Source organism: Crassostrea angulata, chromosome 8 (genome assembly GCF_025612915.1).
Source record: "Crassostrea angulata isolate pt1a10 chromosome 8, ASM2561291v2, whole genome shotgun sequence".
Taxonomy (NCBI): domain Eukaryota; kingdom Metazoa; phylum Mollusca; class Bivalvia; order Ostreida; family Ostreidae; genus Magallana; species Magallana angulata.
In genome coordinates this window covers 36,134,181-36,159,806 of record NC_069118.1, presented here as the reverse complement: position 1 = coordinate 36,159,806, position 25,626 = coordinate 36,134,181, and the positions used below count along the sequence as shown (strand labels likewise).

Below are 25,626 nucleotides of genomic sequence, written 5' to 3'. Positions count from 1 at the left end.
CCCTATTGTGGCCGAACCCTACCCCCGGGGACCATGATTTGAACAAACTAAAATCTACACTACCTGAGGATGCTTCCATTTTAATTTGAGCTTTCCTGGCGTCATAGTTTTTGAGAAGAAAGTTTAAAGATTTTCTCTATATATTCCAATGTAAAACTTGATCCCCCTACTGTGGCCCTACCCTACCCCTGGGGACCATGATTTGAACAAACAAGAATCTAAACTACCTGAGGATGCTTCCATTTTAATTTGAGCTTTCCTGGCGTCATAGTTTCTGAGAAGAAAGTTTAAACATTTTCTCTATATATTCCTATGTAAAACTTCATCCCTCTTTTGAGACCCTATTTTACCCCCAGGGACCATGATTTGAACAAACTAGAATATACACGTCCTGAGGATGCTTCCATTTTAATTTGTAATTTCTTAGCATAACGGTTTTTGAGAATAAAGTTTAAAGATTTTCTCTATATATTCCTATGTAAAACTTCATTCCTCTATTGTGACCCTACCCTACCCCCGGAACCAAGATTTAAACAAACTTGAAACTAAACTTCCTGATGATGCTTTCATTCCAATTTGAGCTTTCCTCCCCTGATACTTTTTGAGAAGAAGAATTTAAAGATTTTCTCTATTAAGTCATATGTAAAACTTGATCCCTCTATTGAGACCCTACCCTACCCCCAGGGACCATGATTTGAACAAACTAGAATATACACTACCTGAGGATGCTTCCATTTTAATTTGTAATTTCTTAGCATAACGGTTTTTGAGAATAAAGTTTAAAGATTTTCTCTATATATTCCTATGTAAAACTTCATTCCTCTATTGTGACCCTACCCTACCCCCGGAACCAAGATTTGAACAAACTTGATACTAAACTTCCTGATGATGCTTTCATTCCAATTTGAGCTTTCCTCCCCTGATACTTTTTGAGAAGAAGAATTTAAAGATTTTCTCTATTAAGTCATATGTAAAACTTGATCCCTCTATTGAGACCCTACCCTACCCCCAGGGACCATGATTTGAACAAACTAGAATCTACATTTCCTGAGGATGCTTCCATTTTAATTTGAACTTTCCTGATCTGATACTTTTTGAAAAAAAGATTTTAAAGATTTTCTCTATATATTCCTATGTAAAACTTGATCCCCCAATTGTGGCCCAACCCTACCCCGGGGGACCATGACTTGAACAAACTAGAATCTACACTATCTGAGGATGCTTCCATTTTAATTTGAACTTTCCTAGCGTAATGGTTTTTGAGAAGAAAGTTTAAACATTTTCTCTATATATTCCTATGTAAAACTTCATCCCTCTATTTTGACCCTACCCTACCCCCGGGAACCAAGATTTGAACAAAATTGATACTACACCTCCTGATGATGCTTTCATTTCAATTTGAGCTTTCCTCCCCTGATACTTTTTGAGAAGAAGATTTTAAAGATTTTCTCTATATATTCTATGTGAAACTTGATCCCCCTACTGTGGAACTACCCTACCCCCGGGGACCATGACTTGAACTAACTAGAATCTACACTACCTGAGGATGCTTCCATTTTAATTTGAACTTTCATATCATAATGGTTTTTGAGAAGAAAGTTTAAACATTTTCTCTATATATTCCTATGTAAAACTTCATTCCTCTATTGTGACCCTACCCTACCCCCGGGAACCAAGATTTGAACAAACTTGAAACTACAATTCCTGATGATGCTTTCATTTCAATTTGAGCTTTCCTCCCCTGATAGTTTTTGAGAAGAAGATTTTAAAGATTTTCTCTATATATTGCTATCTAAAACTTGATCCCCCTACTGTGGCCTTACCCTACCCCCGGGGACTATGATTTGAACAAACTAGAATCTACACTACCTGAGGATGCTTCCATTTTAATTTGAGCTTTTCTGGCGTTATAGTTTTTGAAAACAAAGTTTAAATATTTTCTCTATATATTCATAAATAAAACTTCATCCCTCTATTGAGACCCTACCCTACCCCTGGGGACCATGATTTGAAAAAACTAGAATCTACACATCCTGAGGATGCTTCCATTTTATTTTGATCTTTCCCGACCTGATACTTTTTGAAAAGAAGATTTTAAAGATTTTCTCTATATATTCCTATTGTAACAAATGATCGGGTTTGGGGTTCAGATAATTTTTATATCATACGGGTGTTATCTTTGATGCTAATGGTATTGTGCGAGGATAAACCGGATGACACTACTATATATAAGAGCACACTCGAGAGAAGAGCTGATTCTGTGTTCGGCTGTCAAAGGAGTAGGTACGTTAATACGACTGCACAGTGTTCGTATTGGGTTAATCTTTAAATAGCGCGTTAATATTTACTCCTATTTTATTAACTGAGTGTACCTGGCTGCAGCTTGTGTCGGCTGCAGGGATACAGCCCTATTCATATGATAAGGGCATAGAGCCTTATCAGGACAGATCTCGCAGATCTCGAGGCTGAGACCTGTGCCTCGGATAGAGCCCCGGGTTATAACCCACAGATCATCAAGCCCCATCCCTTATAAATAACTTGTGAATTATTTGTTTTGCATGCTTAAGGATAGGTCATCCTTACAACTATATCTGTATATATTGACTCGTAATTTTGGTGATCGTTTATGCCGGTATTCATATATGATTATTAAATAAACACATTTCCCAGACTGGTCTCAATCACGAACCCAAAACACGTTACACTATGTAAAACTTGATCTCCCTATTGTGGCCAAACCCTACTCCAGGGGACCATGACTTGAACAAACTAGAATCTACACTACCTGAGGATGCTTCCATTTTAATTTGAACTTTTCTAGCGTAATTGTTTTTGAGAAGAAAGTTTAAACATTTTCTCTATATATTCCTATGTAAAACTTCATCCCTCTATTGAGACCCTACCCTACCCCCGGGAACCAAGATTTGAACAAACTTGAAACTACACTTCCAGATGATGCTTTCATTTCAATTTGAGCTTTCCTCCCCTGATACTTTTTGAGAAGAAGACTAAAGATTTTCTCTTTATATTCTTTATATTCCTTTGTAAAATTTGATCCCCCTACTGTGGCCCAACCCTACCCCCGGGGACCATGATTTGAACAAACTAGAATCTACATTACCTGAGGATGCTTCCATTTCATTTTGAGGTATTCTCCCCTGATACTTTTTAAGAAGATCTTAAAGATTTTCTCTATATATTCCTATCTGAAACTTGATCCTCCTACTGTGGCCCAACCCTACCCCCGGGGACCATGACTTGAACAAACTAGAATCTAGACTACCTGAGGATGCTTTCCCCCTACTTGTTCTTCATTTTCTCTATATATTCCTATGTAAAACTGTGACCCTACCCTACCCCCGGGAACCAAGATTTGAACAAACTTGAAACTACACTTCCTGATGATGCTTCCAATTCAATTTGAGCTTTCCTCCCGAAACCTTTTGAGAAGAAGATTTTAAAGATTTTCTTTATATATTCCTATGTAAAACTTGATCCCCCTACTGTGGCCCTACCCTTCCCCCGGGGACCATGATTTGAACAAACTAGAATCTACACTACCTGAGGATGCTTTCCCCCTACTTGTTCTTCATTTTCTCTATATATTCCTATGTAAAACTGTAACCCTACCCTACCCCCGGGAACCAAGATTTAAACAAACTTGAAACAACACTTCCTGATGATGCTTCCAATTCAATTTGAGCTTTCCTCCCCTGACACCTTTTGAGAAGAAGATTTTAAAGATTTCCTCTATATATTCCTATGTAAAACTTGATCCCCCTACTGTGGCCCTACCCTACCCCAGGGAACCATGATTTGAACAAACTAGATAAATTTCATGTATGTATAAATTTATTTCTTGCCAATTTTTAAGCATAAACATGAAAAAAAAATTAGTTGAAAGGAGTCAATACCTCTTCTGCCAAAATTTCTTGAAATAGACAATCTTCAACTACATGTATATATCGTACATATACACCAACCAACATGTATCAGAGAAATTTATTAGGGGACATCTGTTGACTATAGGAACAAATAAAGCAATGAAATAACAATTGGCTACCTTATTCCATACTAATAAAAATAACATCTTAAGTAACTGCAACACTACACAGCAAAATATTTCATCAGAAAGTGAGTGCAATGAAAATGAAACATTCTCTAGCAAATTCACAAGTGCAATGTATCAGACTTGTACTGAAACAAAAGGCAAATTGTTAATGATACAAATAAATGCAATGTAAATATACAAGAATTAGTTAAAAGCATACAAAAAGTTTCCCAATATCATCAGTGAAATGAACAAAAATCTGAAAAGTAAAAAAAAACTGCATTTATGGAGCAAGCCTCTCAAAGACCCAGTCTCTGTCGCCCTGGTGCATACATTTGGAGTCTATTGCCTCATTTTCTTTAAGTTTATGGAATCGAATTCTGTCATGGAGGCGATTAGTCTGTCCCTGCCAGAACTCCATGCTGATTGGTCGGACTAAGTATCCTCCCCTTTGAAATATACAAATAAATCAAAAGACTGAGATTCATTAATCTCAATTAAGTCACATGACTGTACCTAATTTTCAATTTCAAAAACCTGTTAAACTAAGCACTCAAGTGCCCTTCCACTAGAAATAAATCTTTAGCATAAATTTAAGTGAGCTTTCTTCGATGATCAAGTTTTTAATATTGGTATATATTTTACATCAGTAAAACATTTCCTTTAAATTAATGGTACCACTATAGTCTGTAGTCTGTAGACTGTCACAATCTAATACATATGCTAAAGTTACCAAAATACAAGAAAAGAATAAGATGAAAATGCATACAACTGCATGTAGGTCACAAGATATTAAAAGAAGGTTCCATTTATTACTTATTTTATCACATACCATACACATTATACTCATACATATTTTACAATGTAATGAAAATTTCAATTCAGATTAAAAGTATCACAATTTACAAAGTACAATGTATAGCATTCAATATAATAATTACATCAAGTAAGGGTATATATAATTGAAAGTAGGAGAAAACACTTACCAATAATCAGGCTTGGGAATGTTTTTCTCTTCATCTTTGTATTCCTCAAGAAGATCTGCATATTTTTGGTTGATTACCTTGAATATTCATGGAAAACTGAGAATAAAACAAGCTTCCAAAAGTCTGGTGCACTAGATGATAGCGTAATAATTATCTTCAACAGTCTTTGTAAAATGAATAAGCATTGTCCTTCTAAATAAATGGCATGTCGAACAAACCTTACAGATGTATTTCTTTAAGGAAAAGAGATAAGGAATAATATCCTGAGAAAAAGTTTTACCCCATTTTTATTACCTCTCGACTCTCTAATATTGTACTCTGATGGCTAACTATGGCACCTAACCGACTCTTGCGAGGTCGCTGTTCAAAATAGTGCAATGACTCTTCTTCTGGTACTCTTTCTACTGTTCCCTCAATCCTGACCTATAACAGAGACAAACATGATCACTCCTTGTGGTGAAAGAGAAGCTCTACGAAAAACGGGAGTATTACATGGTGTTATGGGGATCAATACAATCATGTAAATACATCTCCAATTATAACTAGGCCTAACAGCAATAAATCAGAGAAAAATACCTTATTGGTGTATAATTCAAGCAATATTCAATAACTCTTAAACATCTGGGAATTTTAGGTTGATATCAGAGTGATGAAAAATGTATGTAATAAAATAATCTTTTGGTCAGTTACACCCTCTAATATGCCTATGAAAAGTTAAACACAATACTGCATTTTTCATTATAACTCCAGAAAATGGTTACAGCCACTATTGTATTTCAAGAAAGTACTTCATTTATCATTTACATGACCCAGATTACCTAATATTCTCATAAAAGATGGGGGGGGGAGGAAGGGGGATACTTCAAGTGCCTGTGATACTTGCATGTGGTAAATAATAAACAACAAATGATCATGATTTCTCTATTTTAAAAATACCCCTTAGTAAAAACCAACTCACAGATCTTTTCATTGGATCCCAATAAAACATTAAGGAACAGACTGGATTTTCATCCTAAGAAAAGAAATATAAACTGTATAAATTATTATGCAACATGTTTACATTTGTCTAAATATTGTCAATACATTTAAAAAATTACAAACGAAGTTAAATTTTCAAAGGAGACAGATCAACTTCAAAGTTGGTCCAAAATCAGAACTTTAAAATCAATTTAATGAAGAAAAAAAGCTTGCAATTTCAATCATTAGTAAATTAATGTTTAGTAAGTAAGTAACAACATACTTAACTAGACTTTGACAATTTTTCAATTTAATAAATTAACAAGAGACCAATGGGCCACATCGCTCACCTGAGCAGCAATAGGCATGATAAAATCAGCTTCATGTAGTCATTATACAAAATATCTGGACAATGTGGTATAAAACATGTAGATCCTATACAAAAAAATTATTTCCCGCTGGATATTCTTACATTTATAATCAAGTTCCTTTTCTAATATGATGATTTTATAGTCATATCACATTCAGCATTGCAGATCTCAAAAAGACCCTTAACAATTGTTTATATACAGGATATAAACCTACATCAAACTCTGAACCCCTTGTGAGGCCCAATAATCGTTAAGAGGCCAAAGTTTAAACAATTTTAAAGAATCAGCAATATATGAAAATGCTTGCATATAAATAAGTATGTTTTCCTTTGTACAACTGAATCCCCAATGTGTCTCAACACAACTCCTAAAGACAGTACAGCTGAAAACACATGTGCAAATAACATCAGATTTACCCATTGTGTCGTTAGGAAATAAGAAATAAGTTAACGATGATTGTTACATTTGAAGTACATAAAAATCCCTTCCATATACCTAATTAATGTAATTATGAGCTTCCGGAAATTGAAGGGTCGAACAAACCGGAGTAAAATTACATCGTTTATTTGTACCACGTGGATTTTGATTGACAGTGGAAGAAACTTGCTGAAAACTACACCTCGACTACGAGCATAATGGAATACGAGATAAAGTGACTCTCTAAACGGAACACATCATCACTTTCTCAATCAATTATAAATGGCTTACTCTTCAGTCAGTTTTTACAAGTATATGCAACAGTAAGAAGCACAAATGTATATATTGGAGCCCTAGAAGGGAAACCATTTAATTGAACAATCTCCCGGCAAAATGTCAAAAACATTTTCAGCGGAAATTCTGTTAGAATTTACGCGATAAATGGCATCATTTGAACGGTTGACTTAAGCTGATTTTTACTGAAAGTGGTTGTTGTATTACAAAAGATTACGTAGGACTGTATCTGGTTACGTGCTATTTATAACTGAAGGTATTCCGTTCGAAATCCTTTTCAATAAAACACAAATACATGTACAAGAAATTCTAATTTTTACATCATACATTTTTTTTGTAGTCCTCAGATAGAGATTCTGAAAACGAGGGGGGAGGTTACAGTAATCCCGTTGGCCTAATTGAAGAGCCTAAATTCAGACGGGGTCGTGGAAGGCCCAGGAAGGTTAGGGGATCTGGAGAAAGAGGGCGACCCCAAACACAAGTTCAAAAGATAAGGAACCCCCCAAAGCGGAATAGGATTAGAAAGAGACGTAGTATAGATGAAACAATGGCCGATATACAGGAAAGGAAGCAGGTTATAAAGGTAAGTAGACTTGGCTGGATCTTCTGAGCATATAAGATGATATACACTTTAATAACTACCTCTACATATAAAGTTATATCTTCCTTTCAGAAAAAAATAGATGAACTCTCCCCAGAAGAAATGAGAAGCACACTGCTTAAGGTTGTTGATGAGAACCCTTAGTATATTTTAGTATACTAGAACCCTGCCCAGGTTCATCACAGCATCCTACCACCCAACTGCCTTTGTGCAGTTGTGGTTTTTGTAGAGACATGCATACAGATAAGGAAAAGCTATGATGTCAGAGAAATGCAGATAGCTGTGTGTCTCATCTACCTGTGAGTATCTGCATGTAGTACTCATAATAATGTACTAATAATTTTTTTATTTTCAATTTTTGTAGTTTATTTTCCACTTGTATTTGTTGCAGGATTTTGATGTACTTATTCTGAATGAGGCAGTCCTTGTTCTAGCAAGACCATACAGACAGGACATTCTTGCCATGCCAGAAGATACTGACAGAAATTGGGCCAATCGACACACTGCTTACCGCCAGTTTGTCTTGTGACACCACGGCAAACTTGGAACGGGCAACTGACGGGTCATTCCAAGCTGCTGCATATGGCGTATCAGAGACAGATTTCCTGATCCATATGGCAATTATGTTGGGTTCAAAGATGAACTGTTGGAGTTATAAATGTACAGAAACATATAAAAATGGAACATGGGAATTTGATTAAAAAAGATGTCCATGTATTTATATTAAACATTTGTGTTATCATTTTAAAGATGTTTAATTTGGAAAAATGTGAATGAAATAATTGTTGCAGTTAATTTAATTTTTTTAAGGTTAAAATTGAGTTTTTTGCAAAATATTAATCAAAAGAATACTTTTAATTTTGAAGGTGGGGCAAAGGGGGTGTTATTCAGTTCAAAAGATCTTCAAAATGTACTTTTAAAAAAAATAATAGTTTACAATCATTTATCAGCATTTCCTGTTATCGGTTATTTCAATGAAAAACAACAATTGTAGTAAAGTAAAAAGCATGTCATACTGTATTATAAGTTTGTCATCAAATCATGTACCAATCAAAAGAAACTATAAATACATGCTGAAGAATAACAAATATTTTAAAATGTACACAACCTGGCATGACTTAATTTATCACAGATTAAAAAGCTCACACAAACGAGGCATCATCATTTTGAGACCACCTTTATCATATCATATGAAAATCATAGTCAATAATCTTGGATACTCATGGATACTATTTTGACACGTCAACATCATATATAAAGTCCTTTGTTTACTTGCCTTGAAAGATTGCCTATTATGAAGTCACCTTGTTGTGGAGTCTCGAAGATTTATTTACGTCACTGTTTGCGAACCAACAAAACCAAAAAAGCGGTTGTTGGAAATAGAGGGAATATTCTTTAAATATTACTCCTAGCTGTTCAATATTAAAAAACTATTGACCATTCAATATTTTTCGGATGAGATAATTTAACAATTATTGACTATTCTTCTACATAGAGTTATATAGTAAGAATATACTACTGAAAATAAACAATGTACAATATCATATTATATGATACATAATCAAATATTACAATATCATATTGATACAATTTCATGTGATATAATACTATTTTATATAATATAATAGTACAGGTAAATATCGGTATCTCGAACATGGGATATCTCGAATACCCCGGTTATGTCGAAGTCGGCCGCCGGTCCCGGCCTTTTTCCCTATATATATGATTTAAAAAACTACTGATATCTCGAATACGGTTATCTCGAATACCCCGCTTATGTCGAAGTATGTTTACGGTCCCAATAACAAATTTTACCTGGGTTATCTCGAAGTGAAGTCAATTTTCCGGTCTGCTAATCGCACCCCGCATGTCGTGTCCTCGTTATTCTCGCCCGCGGCAATTCACACCTTTTCTCAAGACTGATAGTCTATTAACTCCACGCTTAGCCAGTGCAGCTATCGATGACACGGTAATTGTTATAACAGCTTGGGTATATACTCCGGTGATTGATAAAACAAACAAGTTCACAGCTCCCAAAAGTAAGCACCCCTAACATTACCGATAATATGAATAATGATGCACGCTACTTATAAAGCAAACAAGTTCACGGTCACTCAATTACCAAATAGCGCAGCGTAAATTATCGTATAATCGATATCGATGCATGATCAAAGTGAACTTCTACTTAATGAATAATATACCAAAAATATATTTAATAACACACACTAAATCATGATAAATTACCAACGCGCTGATTTAAATATAACAAATTTTATTTCTAATGTGAACAAAAATCAAACAATTAAACAATTAACACATTTGTCTTTGGCTGTAAAAGATGGTACAGAATTCTGTACATCATTCAACAACATGTTTCAACACAGCAAAGACAAGCTCCCCACTCCCGGGCTGAAGCGTAAGGTAAAGACCCACACCATTGAAACAAAGTTTCAAGCCATTGCCGATGTCGAAAGAGGTATAGAAAGAAAAGTTGTCATCGCCAAGAAAAACGAGATCCCCCCCAACACCCTGTCTGAAAAGTTTTATACATGTACATTATGCTTGTATGTTTGATTAACTGTTATTTAAAATAATTGTAACGTTTCATATAAATTCTTTTTTAAGTGTATATGTGCAATGTCTATAAATGTCTATAAATAAAACATCGTTTCAATATTCCGTCTTTTTTTTCCGTTCATACCAGTTCTCAAATTATAGTGCATATAAGGACTTCCTGTGTTAACATGTCAGGACAAAAACAAAAACGCTAATGGAGTCGAAGAACACCCGGATATCTCGAAGTTTTTCCGTGGTCCCCCGAACTTCGAGATATCGATATTTAACTGTATATCATATTATACAATATCATAATTATATTATACAATATCATATCATATGATTCGATATGATATATTACAATAGCATGTGATACAATAATGTATTCTACAATATCATATTATACAATATTGTATCATAATATACAATATATACTATTCATAACAATATCATGATACAATGTCATATCATAATGTACCAAAAAATTAATACAATCCTGACAATATCAAGTTTTGGTCTGAAAGCGAGATATTTTCTCTTGCTGAAGTTCAGCTGTTGGTCTTGGGTCAGTTGGAGTAATGGTCCTACCAAGACGTCTTGGATCATCTGCATCCAAAAGTACAGCTCATACCCTGCTGGTCATTAAGCCTGGCCTCTACAATTCTTTCTTGTAGAATATGGATATGGTTGTAGCTTTTGTCTACCTTGACGGGAGAAACACTCCATCGACCACTTTTCTTATTAAATGTCCTATGTTGCCTAATCAACAAAACAATTGTAAATTTGATATTACATCAATAGATATAGTACAGGTACACGTTAAATGGATTACAAGTTAATGAATTGGCTCAATGTTCAAAATAGTAATTCACTGCGTAAGGACCGTTAGTGAGCAAAGTCAAGCAATGATCACAAGATATTGACAGGACAATATTTTAAATCTTGGAGAATAGTTTGTCCCATAGCCATATGACCTTGTCAATTCAAAATCAAATAAAATTTTGCATCTGAGGGCAAATTGGATGTACATGTAGTGTATGAAGTAAGACTACTTTAAGGAAATAATTGTTGAAATATTTTAAAACAATATTTTATTATCTCTGACTGAAGCAGATTTTTATATCAAAATTGACTGAACTGTTCCATCCAATTTTCTTTTCACTTCTCTGTCAACATTGGCATTGTAATCAAGGGCTGCCAATTGATTTCGAGCACGGTATACAGGTGGAGAATAGGCAAATCTCTTTCCACTTTACATTAAGATAAGATTTTTTAAAGTTCTCCAGCTCTGCAGTGCTTCTGTAAAACAGTAATTTTAACATAACATGGATGAAATATTTCATCTTCACATGGTATTAAAATACAGAAAACACCACTTTCTGAACACATGACATTACACACCTGAAATTAAGGTAGTATGGAATAGCTTTTTAGAATCGTTTGCTGTAAACAATTTGGACCAAGGCTTTGTGTGGAGGACTGCCTTTTTTCATCCATTCCTTGTGGTCCCCTTGCAGTGGTCCATGCTTACACTGACAAGCACCAAAAAAGTTGCTGCTATAGAAAATATCCAATGTATGTCCATTAACAACATGGTGAACAATACCACATCATATTTCCTAAAAAGAAATCAATGATACCCCTATGAATATCTATCAAATTCAAAATAGAGTCAATACAATACAGTTGGACTTTCATATCTCGTTCACTGATAACTCTAATTCAATGGAAAAATTATGTCAAAGTGATTTGTAGTTCCCAACCACTTATACTTTAAAGATTTTATCCTTGATATCTCAATTACTTGGATATCTCAAAGTTTTTCACCAGTTTCATCTTGTGTGAAATATAAAGGTTTGACTGTATTATTTTCATTTATAAGAGTCACATGAAAAAGAGTGTTACCATAAAATTATCCAAGCCTGTAGCGGAGCAACAGGTAAACCAGAAGTGGTTTATTATATCTGTATTCTAATCAAGCAATGCTCTACATTCTTTTGATTGACCTGCGTTAATTAGTTTCTTTCCAAGGTTTTTTGCAGCATGCCAAACATCATGTGAATGTTTAATGTTTGGAAAGATGTTCTCTGAAATTATATTAAGTCATAAAATTTATAAACAACTTAAATACATGTATATATAAATGGCGAGCCAGGGGTTTTCCTTGCTTAGTTTTGGGTCTGTTTACCGGACCCATTCCCAATAAAAAAATTGCCAATATTTTCCCAAATCAAGATCCATTTTTCCCAATCAAGTGTTAATAATTCTATTAAAATATCAAAACATGTTCTGCTGGTATTTAAAATGCAACTTCAACAGCTTTTTTTTTCTTCACTTCTGTTTATTACTGAGCATAAAAAATGAACCAACTAGGGGGCGACTTCAATGACACATTCGCTTACCATAACTTCACCAGAATTTCCTCATACTGTGCATTGATTGCAACCGATGTTAATTGCTTTTAAAGTGATGATTTTTATGATTGGTAATTTATAATTAGTTAATATATGTGTCAATTAAATGCTAAAACTACCATAAAATCGTAAGCCTACAGTTTTCTTCAAAATTAAACAGTCTCTATGTATAATGGTTGTAATTGGGTCAAAGGGTAGGACTAATACCCCAAAATGCAAATGTAATTGCCATTATGCAAAAAAAAAATTGGCATGTTTGTCAATTGGCTTACATAATTAAGAACCTTTTTAATCTATAAAAGTAGAAATGCATGAATTCAATTAACTTTTACAAATTGGAAAACTTTAACAAATTTTGAAAAAAAGTATTTTTTTAAATCTGTGTTTGCTTCAATTTTATTTCAGTAACACTTATTATTTAAAAACTGGGTTTAAAATCATTATACATCATTGTTGCATCATAAAAAAATTGTGGCTTACAACCTTCTCACTAATTTCTGAGGGGGGGAAGTAATAAAGTATAAAATTTTGCCAAAGGTTGGTCCTCAAATGAAACTACCGGTAGTACATTTTTGTAATTTTCCCAATTTGAACAGTTTACGAGTCAATTTTCCCAATTCTAGGGACCCTGGACCCAGTTTAAAAACAGTAAGAAAACCCCTGTGAGCTAACAAAAAAAATAATTTCTTGATATATATACTCTATCATATTCAACATAATAATTCTTCTTACTCATTTCTGCTCCTATCTGTATGTGAGCATCTGTAACTACTTCCTCAATGTTTACATGGTTCTCTAGCAGGTCATTCATGGATTTCATAAAGCAGGCCTTTTCCATGTTACAACTTTTCTTGCCCGTTTCCCTTTTGTCCATGGTTATGAGGCTAATTATCTTCTTGGATTGATCATCCATCATTGTGCAAGTACAGTACTTGGTGTCATTGCGACCATCCCCTGATATCAGAAAATTGTAATCTAATATTGAATTTTGTAACACACAGTTACAGTTTTATCATTGAAAAAGTAGGGAAGATTCCAAGATCTCAGGACTTCTTTCTCAGGTGAAGCTGAGGTAACTGATAGTTGTCAAGGGGAACTGAAACTTTGCTAACTCCTTCAGTGGTATATATTTTAACTATTATATGAAACCAATATAAATCTTGAAGTATGAACTGGTTCACTTGACTTAATATGCACAAAACAATGGGGATTAGTCCATTCACAGCAATTCCTAGGGAATTAATCACATCAATTAAATTTATCTTACGTAAGAAAAATTAAATAAAAGTATGATAAAATTTTCTAACATACAACTGACCACTTGGCAAAATACGAGTTCAGTTATATAGCACATACCTAATGCATCAACACTCCGTCCGCTTATACTTTCTACAACTTGGCGTTGGCTCTCCATCCAGAAAGGATTAATTGTTGGTACCAGGTATGTTCTTTGAATGTTGGAAAATTTGACCTTGCCTGGAAAATATAATCTGAGGAATTTTGCATAAAGAGCCATTTTGGAGAAATTATTGCCTGAGCACAGCAGAGCAGATGCAATTTGCAAGTCTCCACCATTAAGATGTCTATTTAATACTGGTTGTGAACACCATCTGTAGACTTCATGTTTTCACTCACATTCCTAAAAAAAAAAAAAATTATCATAAATGAACCCTATTACATTAACTATTGTGGCTCTATTCATTGTCAAGTTGCTGATTTTTTAAATAAAAAAAGTAATAAGATTTAGGTACCCAATAAATATACAGTGCTGATCTAATATTTTCTGTACAGATGGTGATTGCAGAATTAAATTCTTCTATGCTGCAGATCTTGTTGACATTGGTGCTCGCCAACTTCAGTAAAAACCTCCTATACACTAAACAAGTAAAGTCTTCTGTTAATATTTTGATGTCTTCAGTGATGGTGAGCTTTATGACCCCTGGACCTGTATCCTCTTTCATTTCCTCAGATTCATTTTCCACTTCTATCTCACATTCCTCCTCTCCAAACTCTTGTTCTTCCAAAGTGACTTCTTTTAAGTTGTCCATGTAGTTTGGTCTGTAAATATAATAACTTATTGTTGTTAAAATGAAAACAGGAAGAACAAGCCGCATTTGTGAAACATGGATGCCCCTGTATGGCAACTCCAGTCAAACTCAAAGGTCAAAAGATTAAAAATGTTGGTACTTAATATTAAGGTACATTGATAAAGAGGCCATCATAACTTATAATAATTATCCCAATAAAAAGAAATAAAAGCCTTACTTCAAGGTCACATTGAAACTTGGTTCATAGTCATCATCAGAGTCAATATCACTGCTACAATTCCTCTGTCACAGCAGGTAACAAAATTCTGTTCTGGGTTTTTTTTCTGGGAGATATCTGTGTCTGTGTTTTCACTGAAATACATGTATAGAAATATAAGAAACAAATTGTGGGTGTTTTTTTTCAATTTAAACTAAAAGTCAACCATTTTAGTCGCAACTTGGAGCACTGATGCAGAAAATTATTTCAGTTAAATGTAAACTTGTATACTTGATAAACATCATATTTTGAAATTTGAATGTTTTACCTAAATGCAGAGGAAATTTCAGACACATCAACTGAAGGCAGGGAAAGGTGAAAAGGCATTTCCATCTGTCTTGATGGTGTGGGGACTTTAAAATCTGGTGCACATGCCCATTCAGCTGACTCACTTTCACTATCTGCTGACAACCTAAGACAATTTAAACAATGATAAACTATTTAGCTCAATTTAACATGAACTGACAAAATTATGTCAAATAACTCCTCAAGGGGCCTCAGTTATACACATTGAATTACGTTTGTAGCAACTCCTATAATAAAATTGAAAATAGAAAACGCAGAATAAATACTTACAAAATTATAATTCTGGTTATTTTAAAAACTTTCAACAATAATTACCGGGGAGAATTTAAGAAGAAAAGCAATATATTTCTATCAACAAACCTGTCCAGGAGAATCTTATACAGTCCTTAATGTGTCTCATCAAGTTCTCGTTTCTTTGCCATCCAACGAAAATATTGGTCCCCCAAATATATTCTCGTTACCGAATTGGCTCGGCTTCGTTCTCTTCTCAGTCTTTTCTTTGCCAATTCAGTCAAGTAAGCAGGCCTACCCGAGGGTCATGATTTTCACAACTTTGAATCTACACTACCCGAGGATACTTCCACAGAAGTTTTAGCTTTCCTAGCCAAATGGTTCTTGAGAAGAAGATTTTTAAAGATTTCTCAAATTTTTAATTTTTTTTTTAATAATACCTAATAATCTCCCTTTGTAAAAGAGTGTGTGCTCTCTAACTTTCACAACTTTAAAACCCCTTTGCCTATGGGTGCATTGTGCCAAATTTGGTTGAGATTGGTCCAGCGACTCTGGAGAAGATGTTGAAAATGTGAAAGTTCACGGACAGACGAACGGAAGGACAGACAGACCGACGACAGACAAAATGTGATCAGAATAGCTCACTTTAGCTCTCAGCTTAGATGAGCTAATAAAAAATTGTATAGATCTATAGGATCATTGGCCACAGACTTATGTATCCTTGCATAAAACTGATTTTCACCCAATCAAAAAAACTGATACCAACAAATACAGTGGTTATTGCGACTAAATTATAGTGATAAAAAAAATAAATCAAAGGCCTGAAGGCCTGAGCGGCACATCGCATTGAAGGTAGCTAAAAACATCACTACAAGTTGTTAGATATCGCCATTCTACACATGGGGAAGGTGGCGCGCTTTTCCTCATTCACTTGGACATTGTCTTCTTCGTTTTATCAAGTGATAAAATACGAAATCTGTTCCTAGCTATAGGAAGACAGCAACTTACTCTCATTTTAATATAAATATTTTATATACGAAATTATTTCATTTTTTTACCTCCGATATTCGAACAATTTACGTCGCCGCTTTTAAATTGAAGTACGAACTGTTGTTATGCAAATTACCTCATCGGTTGACTGGTCCTCTGTCCCTATCGTACGTACATCTCATCTGCGTATTAATCTTTCTTTTGTTCATCATTGATGTTGATGTTTTTTCAATGTGTAAAGGAGATATCTGTTGTAATGATTTGTTGACATTTTTAACAGGGTTCGACATTAACCTTAGTCTGTTAGTCACAGACTAATTGATTTTGAGTCGGACTAACAAAATTTCTGTCTAATCAGTCCGGTTGGACTAATAAAAAAATCTGCTTAAAAAAATGTGTAAATTATCGATGTTGCAAAGCCACGGCAATATTGTCGACAACTTCCTGGAAAACGCTGAGTTTATTTTTGCAGTTAATTGATATATGATACATTTTGGTGATTATAGAGTAACCGAGTGAAAACAACAGAGGTATGCAGGATGTTATGGGTGATTTGATAATTTTTTTGCCCTAAGGGTAGGTAACGAGCACACATGTTAACAACAACCCTGGCTTCGATAGAGACGCTTAGGTGTTTAAAAAAATATAAACTGAAAGGTGAAAGGAAATTTCTTGTTGTTTAATTTAAATGAATTGTGTTTAAATCATTTGTCTTAAATTGCTTATTATTTATACCTGATTTTTAAAGAACTTAAATAACAAAAAGAACATGGTAGCTCAACGCCCTGATCTATTGCACAGATCTATTTTTAACATCTGTAATGGCAGCTTCTACCATGTACACTGAGATAGTGAATACGCAGCTTCTTGCTATGTACTGAATAGTACAATACAACTAAGCCAGTGATTAACCTGTAAGAAAAAAACATCAAAAAATTCCTTGTGATGTATGATACCCACCCTTTCTTACAAATTCTAATATTAACAAAAACAGTGTTTTTTATTAGACAAAATACGGTAATGCATTTCATTTATTTTTGACGGACTAATAAAATTGCCTGCGGACTAGTTAAAGTTAACAGACACTAGTCCGGCAGGACTAATGCATAAAAAAGTTAGTGTCGACCCCTGTTTTAAGGACTAATGCATAAAAAAGTTAGTGTCGACCCCTGTTTTAAAACGAATACTGAATATATGTTCCTGGTTGAAAATACGTAACAATCAGAACGGCACTATATATTTTTTGGCGCATTGATACTTGAGTTCTATGAAGCCGCTTGTATATAAGCCGAGAGAAATGAGCTGACAGCAATGAGGCTACATCGCTGTTAGCGATGCGCCACATCGCTAACATCGCTAACCTGAGCAACAATTGCCTAACTCTGATCAAATTAATACCACAGTATCAAAATCAAAATATCTTGACAACTTAGTACAGTAGATCTTGCTGAAAAACATTTAAAATCTGCTAATTTTTATCCACATATGTAAAATGTAAAATCCATTCCCCCATTGTGGCCCCGCCCCGGGGACCTTGATTTGAACAAATTTGAATCTACACTACCTGAAGATGCCTCCACACAAGTTTAAGCTTTTCTGGCCAAATAGTTTTTGAAAAGAAGATTTTTAAAGATTTTCGTTATACATTCTTAAAGGCCGAACATTTTACAAACGCCCCCTTTTTTACCTGTACAAACTTCAAAAAGATGCCGCTTGTCAATCAAGTTTGAAACAATAGCACCCAGTTTGATTGACGTGATCGTCCGAGCGTGATCTTGCCAGGTCCGCAGATTTCTATTTACTAGCAATTAACAATGTTATCTTTGATATCTTCCGTCATGTATTAAAAGGGGGATTAAAAATTGAATTTTTAACATTACCAGTATTAACATTGTTTATGAAAAATAATTATTCAGTAATTGAAAATACGCAATTTATATTTCAATCATGTTGAATGCATGTGATCTGATAAATTCTACGAAGATGCATGAGCAGCTCCAAAGCACATACACTCTTCTGAACTACTAAAGCTGAATTTACTGGTAATAAACTCAACTGGAACTTGTTGCACGAAAACGTCACTCCCAGGCACGTAGCATCAAGGGGGGCCTTTTTCTCGCAGCAACAAATTTTTTAAAATTTACATATAAAAATGAGGAGTGAAATTGAAGTTATGCCAGCTAACCCCCCACCCCCCATGGATTAGGATTTTGAAGATTTTGGAAAACTTCAAATCCCCCCCCCCCCCCCCCCCCCCCCCCCCGTGCCTGACTCAATGGAAAACGAACTCCATTAATTGTCAGCGTGTAATGGCTACCTTTTCATTCCACATTCCAACTGATCGTATGGTTTTCTTATACAATTTCCAGTATAATTATTAAAATTACCTTCCTAAACAATGTCAGAAAACAATGCTCAGAGAAAATTCGGACGACGCAAAATATTTCTGTATAAAATCGCTTCGAATCAATATTAGAACAATAACATATTCAAACTAAGACCAATTCTGACTAATTATTTATTTTCTGTCTATTAATTTGCTTCCTGTGTACAGTGATTAGCAGCGTTCACGGCCGCAGGTAGACTGCAAGCCTGGAGGCTTTCACACCTCTAGAAATTAAGCCCCGCCCTCACCTGAGATTTTTTTTTTTTTGAAACATTTTATTGAAACTCTTTTACAATTTTTCATACATGATACAAGAAAAATTAATATATAGCATAATATCCTCACCTGAGATTTACCACCCAGTAAAAATGTTCGGCCTTTAAGTAAAAATCCATTCCCCCATTGTGGCCCCACCCTACCCCCGGGGACCATGATTTGAGCAAACTTGAATCTAAACCTTTCCGAGGATGCTTCCATACAAGTTATAGCTTTTCTGGACTCATAGTTTTTGTGATGAAGATTTTTGAAAAATACCAACAAATTTTCAATAATTCTAAATTATCTCCCTTTTAAAGAGGGTGTGGGCCTTCATTTGAACAAACTTGAATCACCTTCACTCAGTGATGCTCTCTGCCCAGTGGTTCTGGAGAAGATGAAAATGTGAAAAGGTTACAACAACGTCAATGCTGCCAATGCCAACGACGACAGACAACGGACAAATTTTGATTAGAAAAGCTCACTTGAGCTTTCAGCTCAGGTGAGCTAAAAACAATAAGTAACATATTTTTCAGACATACCAATTCAGCTGCTTTACGGCTCTCGTAGTTTGTGAAGAAGGTAAATCCTTTTTCACTGAACCCCTTCATCAGCACCATCCGCACAGAGGGAAACCCCGATCTGTGATAAAACGTCAAAGTTGTCTACATCAGTGTGGTGTCAAATGTACCGGAAAATGTAACAGACTGGGGACAAATGGAAGGGGAGAGGAGTGGGTAATTTCCAGAAGATGTTAGGAAGTTTCATTAAGAAAAGCCATGTCAAGAGATTCATATAATATCCAATAATATCTGGTCTCAATTTGAGACAAACTATCATTTGATGCAGCCAACTTACTTTGAGGCGGTTGCCAAGGCCATGGCATTGGCCTCCCCAATATTTGGAACAGCCCTTGCTTCATTGAACCAGGCTTCAAACTGTTGTATAGGGTTTGTAGATACCAGGTTGCCAACATCAAATACATCATCACTGGCTCTGTAAGGTTTTCTCATATCTGTTGTAAAAAAATGCATTTGTTGTAGCACAATGAATATTTCAAAGTCAATATTTATGAAATGATATGTTAATATTTTATTTCTTGCATCTTAAAGCCCCCCAGGTAGAAGTTAATATTGATGATGAACAGTTTTATAATTATCACATAGCCTAACCATTTTACACCCATAGACGCCTTTTGACAACTTTTGGTAATTACTGATAACAAAATGCTTGCGTTTTGTTAATAACTGGTCTATAACAAAACGGTTTGTATTTTTTGAAAGTAGAATAGAAATCATTTATTTATACTGGGTTATTTTTGCCCCATGTTATTTTCGGCAATCTTCACTTGCAAACAGCCCAGACAAAGTTGTGTTCAAAGAGATATAATTTCAAATATTGGAATTCGCCCAGTTTTAAATTTGCCCGCTGATGACAAGGGCAAAAGGGGGGAAAATGGGAAATATTTCCCTGTATACAGTAGTACTTGTTTTTAAAAATGAAAGTAAAATCTTTAGACAGAAACAGTTTGTGCATTAGTGTAATAATTATAATACAAATAAAAATTATGTAAATTTTTTGACGCAAGAACATATGCAATTTACATGCTTGTCAATGATGATGTCTTTATGACTGTCACTGTGCAACATTTATTTTTCTAAAAATTAAACATTGAAATTTGTACTCTATCGCTTATTCATTAACCATGATTACTGATTACAAAATTTTTAAATTTCAAGCAGATTGTTGTTTTTCATTCAAAATTAAACCGAAACTAAATGCACTATAAACAAGCTCACGAATAACATATCACCCCTGCAAAACACATTATAAAAGTCGTAAGATAAAACTGCTACAGTTTGTTCTAAAAAGGATAAAGACAAGACACAAAGAACTTTTTTCTGTCAGTGACCTTGAACTCTATTAAATGACATTAGGTCAAGGTCATGTCACATTTTGTGGTCATAAGCAATCTTTGTGATAAGTAACAACTTCCAGTGATTCTATATAGTAAAGATATGCACCTGACACCAATAATGAACTTATTTTGTAAGTGACCTTGAACTTGACCAAATGACTTTGAGTCAAGGTCATGTTACATATTTTGGTCATAACAATCTTTGTGTGAAGTATGAACTTCCAGTGATTCTCGAGAAGAAAGATATTGGCCTGACACGATTTGCACAGACAAACAGATGGACCAGTTCATTCACAAGTACCTCCCAAATCTTTTTTTTTTCGGGGGGTTGGGGATGGTGTTGGAATCAAAGTATGTATTACATATGTACCAGATTGAGGATGTCTTGGAAAAAATCTAAACTAACTCGTGTAAACAGGGTATAATTTCCTACTTTGTTAAAGTTATTTGCAATTTGTATATATTATATGGACAAAAGTGAGAAAAATAATCTTCGTTTCTATTTAAGCACGTATTTAGATGCTATGGCAACAGAGATGTCGTGTAACTTTGCATAATTTGATACTGTTACAACTAACATTTTACCTTTCAGAATATCTATATGTTATATTGATATTTAAAAGTTGCTAGAAAATTTCAAAATTTTGACTCGAAAATTTGTCAGTTTTTAATAAATATTCTTAAATCTCTGGTAGTTAAAGGGTTAAGACAAAACTATGACTTGAAATAGGGAAGCCCCTTGGTGGATGTAGACATGAAAACTGTATTAGTGTGCAAAACCTGGGCTGTGTTCAAAATTGTAGCAGCTAACTTAGCCGCTAGGTTGTAGATATCTAGGTCTATTGAACGGACTGCTAGGTTAGCCACTAGGTCTCAGATTTGAAGTTGGAAATATGTAACTATAGACTACTTACATCGACAAAATTTGTTTATTTCAAGCGGAAATATGCATGTTAAAATTCATATTAACTTAAGGAATGAACAAAATATCACTAAGTAAATAGATTTCATGTTTGTTACAAAGTGGTAACTAAGGTGGCCATCTTGAATTTGATGCTTAGGATAAAATATTAAGGCTACAAATATTTATGTAGCGGCTAGGCTACCTTACCGTTCAACTACGTAGCCCTACGATCTTGAACGCAGCCCATAATCCTTGTAAAATATGGCCATACACTGTAACTTTGGATTTACTTAAACAATAAAATGCTTTCTTTGGGGATTCGTGCAGAATATGAAGTTAGCAGCACTGCAGAGAAATTAATACACAACTTGCATTAGTGGGATATGTAAAATTTTTCTGCACTGATAGCTACCTTCATAACAAGTAACAGAAAAATTTATGCTTTTTTAAAACGTAAATGTAAAAATTATTGATTTCATTCCTTAAATATAACCATATCTATGACTATGAACTTTCGTAAAACAGGCCCTTGGATTTTTATCCATGAATAAATTAAGGCCTAGCTTGTTGTGTGTTAAAATATCCCCTCACAGGGCAAGGACATAATTCTTTGTTATGCTTCATTGTTCAATGTTATTCATTGTGTAATAGGGTGAATTTTATGATAATAACATTCATGTATATTATTCATATTTCATCATTAACAGCATCATCATCCTACATTCCATATTTTACATGTACATATTTAGAAACAGACTTCTGTCCTTTCAACTCCCTGTCTTTTATGCACCTATCAAGTAATCATTATTTAATTACCTATTCTAGTGGCTTCTGATATTTTATAGCCTAAAGTCATATCACCTGTATGGTCACTTTCATACATGTGGACAGGATCAGGTGGTTTACTATAGCCAATAGTATGTTTTTATAATTTTTCCCACTCTAACTGAGTAGCCTTTGTGACAGACCAAGGCTAGGATTCTTAGCAGAAAGACCTGTTTTCTTTAAGAGATACTTTAATCTATTTATTTATTTAATCAACATTTTAAAAGCAGTCAGTTAAAGTAAGTGTTCTATTTTTCGTATTCTTGAACTTTAATAAATAATTTAATAGATAATAATGATATTTTCTGTTAATTAATTGGTACATTTGGCTAATTCTACTTTTTTAAGTTATAATTACCTTATTTATGAAAGAATGTATTTTACAAAGTATCCCAGTAATTCATAGAACTTATTGATATCTAAGCTATAGTATCTCATTTCTAATATATGTGAAAGGTTAGTTATTGTTACCATGTTTAATACTTGTAGTTAGAGAGTACCATTGTCAGAGTTACATTCAGCAGCTAAGCATATGACAATGACAATGACAATGAACTTTATTCTCATAACTGAATTTACAGTGAAGAGAAAAAACATATGTACAGTATGTACAAACTACAATGTATATAATAAATGAAAATCAATGGTACATGCATGATGAAGGGATAACAGATATAATTTAACCAAGAGAGCTAACTCTCTCAAATATAGTATCTAATAGTTTACAAATATTGGTAAGTTGGTTTATGTTTGTGATATTAAACAGTTTTTCAAATTTTACAACATTTGGATTTGTTATGAAATATTTTGGTAAACATCTATGTGATTGTAAAACCTTGTTCCATAAACAGGTGACCGTTGCAAAAATATATTTTTATATTTATTTTATGTATCTTGATATAATGTAATTTACAAAGGGGCTACATTGAAAGTTTATGTTTTTATTTAATTAAAAATTGATATTGATAATGATATAGAGCATATTTCTATATTTTTGTAAATTGTGTTCAAGGGCAGTAACTCTTCTTGACCCTGAAATTATGATGCATTAATGTATTTCATGAATCTGTATTTGAATATTATTGTATATTTTTATGCTAAAACTTATTGTAAACATTTATCATTTTTATGCTGATATATATCAATTATATTACAGGGTTTAATCCTCGAATCCCCTTATCATCTGAATAAATGAAGAACCCTTAAGTGGACTTGTTTATGTTTAGGACAACCCACTACCACAATTGCATTGCTCGATATTGTTTATACAACGTTGAATGTATTATATGTTTACATTAATGTACTATCTTGTCGCGTTTAATTGGTTATATAAATAAAATGAAATTATACGTAGGTCAGTATATATATAAATCCATGCAAATAACGTACATGCACACCATTTCCTTATTTGTTTCCCATATTTTGCACATTGAAAAAACATGAAACATTACACTGATGTGTTAAAAATTGGAAATAAATCAGCTTAGCTAATGAATTTTGATTTGCATCTGTACACTGCGTTGACGAAGTCTTAAAGTGATAAGTTTTAAAGTACGACGGAGAAAATTCGATAATGACCGATCGCTGAAAGTTCACCTGATATATCGTAATATGTTGCTGAAGACATCGTGACAACTGGTCCTCTCCGTAATGCTACACAGCGCACAGCCAGCCTCAACATCTATCAGACTATCGTAGATCACCTTGCCTTGATTATGCAAATACACATTTATCGATGAAAGAAAAGCAGAGGTGTTCCGAAAATTAGTGCACACATGTGCGTTTGTTGACCGAAAAGAATTGTGGGAAAATAAATTACGTCACATGGCTTGTTAATCTGTTCGGGAGAGTCTATAAGCCCGTGACCTCAATAGCAGCAAGCCCGTGAACTCGATTGTAAACACACGTTTTGAATACGTAAGCCGTTTTTGTGTATTTCTTCTATGAATGCTTTAAACTAACATTCTTTCCGTAAAAATAATGTGTTTATGTAGCTTCTTGTTTATATTACAAATGAAAGTATAAAATTAAGTTTGCCCCTGACTTTAAAACTGTAAAAAGTACTTGTATCAAGTGACTATAAAATACGAAATATGAGGCCCGTGAACTCATCGACACTCTATATAAGATATGACTATAAGGCCCGTGAACTCAGTTACACTCTATATTAAACTAGATACTAGGCCCATAAACTCATTGACACCCTATATAGTATAAAATATGAGGCCCGTGAACTCATCGACACTCTATATAGTACAAGATATGAGGCCCGTGAACTCATCGACACGCTATATTATACTAGATATGAGGCTCGTGAACTCATCGACACTCTATATTATACAAGATATGAAGCCCGTTAACTCATCGACACTCTATATTATACTACATATTAGGCCCGTGAACTCATCAACACTCTAGATTATACTAGATATGAGGCCCATGAACTCATCGACACTCTATATTGTACTAGATATGAGGCCCGTGTACTCAGTAACACTCTATATAATACAAGATATAAGGCCTGTGAACTTATTGAAACTCTATATTATACTAGATATGAGGCTCGTAAACTCATCGACACTCTATATTATACTAGATATGAGGCTCGTAAACTCATCGACACTCTATATTATGCCAGATATGAGGCTCGTGAACTCATCGACACTCTATAAAGTACAAGATATGAGGCTCGTGAACTCATCGACACCCTATATTATACAAGATATGAGGCCCGTGAACTCATCGACACTCTATAAAGTACAAGATATGAGGCCTGTGAACTCATCGACACACTATATTATACCAGATATGAGGCCTGTGAACTCAGTAACACTCTATATTATACTACATATGAGGCCCG

The 25,626-nt window shown here is 34.2% G+C and overlaps 1 protein-coding gene and 1 pseudogene across 1 annotated transcript; one reads left to right on the top strand and one right to left on the bottom strand.

Annotated features, from left to right (window-relative positions):
* Window positions 1–3,830: 3,830 nt before the first annotated feature.
* On the bottom strand, window positions 3,831–24,530 carry LOC128159841 (pyridoxine-5'-phosphate oxidase-like). The gene is made up of 7 exons (XM_052823049.1): window positions 24,363–24,530; window positions 19,978–20,134; window positions 19,662–19,761; window positions 5,996–6,049; window positions 5,332–5,460; window positions 5,038–5,114; window positions 3,831–4,500 (listed from the first exon to the last, which is right to left on the bottom strand). Exons 1-7 carry the CDS (start codon window positions 24,445–24,447, stop codon window positions 4,335–4,337), a joined length of 768 nt encoding a protein of 255 aa, XP_052679009.1. The 5' UTR covers window positions 24,448–24,530; the 3' UTR covers window positions 3,831–4,334.
* Window positions 6,075–9,947, top strand: LOC128159842 (P2X purinoceptor 7-like; annotated as a pseudogene).
* Window positions 24,531–25,626: the final 1,096 nt, after the last annotated feature.

Coding starts and splice junctions, on each gene's coding strand:
- LOC128159841 (XM_052823049.1), bottom strand. CDS start 24,447: ATGTTGAGGCTGGCTGTGCGCTGTGTAGCATTACGGAGAGGACCAGTT. Junction 5,461..5,995: donor GGGATCCAATGAAAAGATCT/GTGAGTTGGTTT, acceptor TCTCTGTTATAG/GTCAGGATTGAGGGAACAGT. Junction 4,501..5,037: donor ATTCCCAAGCCTGATTATTG/GTAAGTGTTTTC, acceptor TATATTTCAAAG/GGGAGGATACTTAGTCCGAC.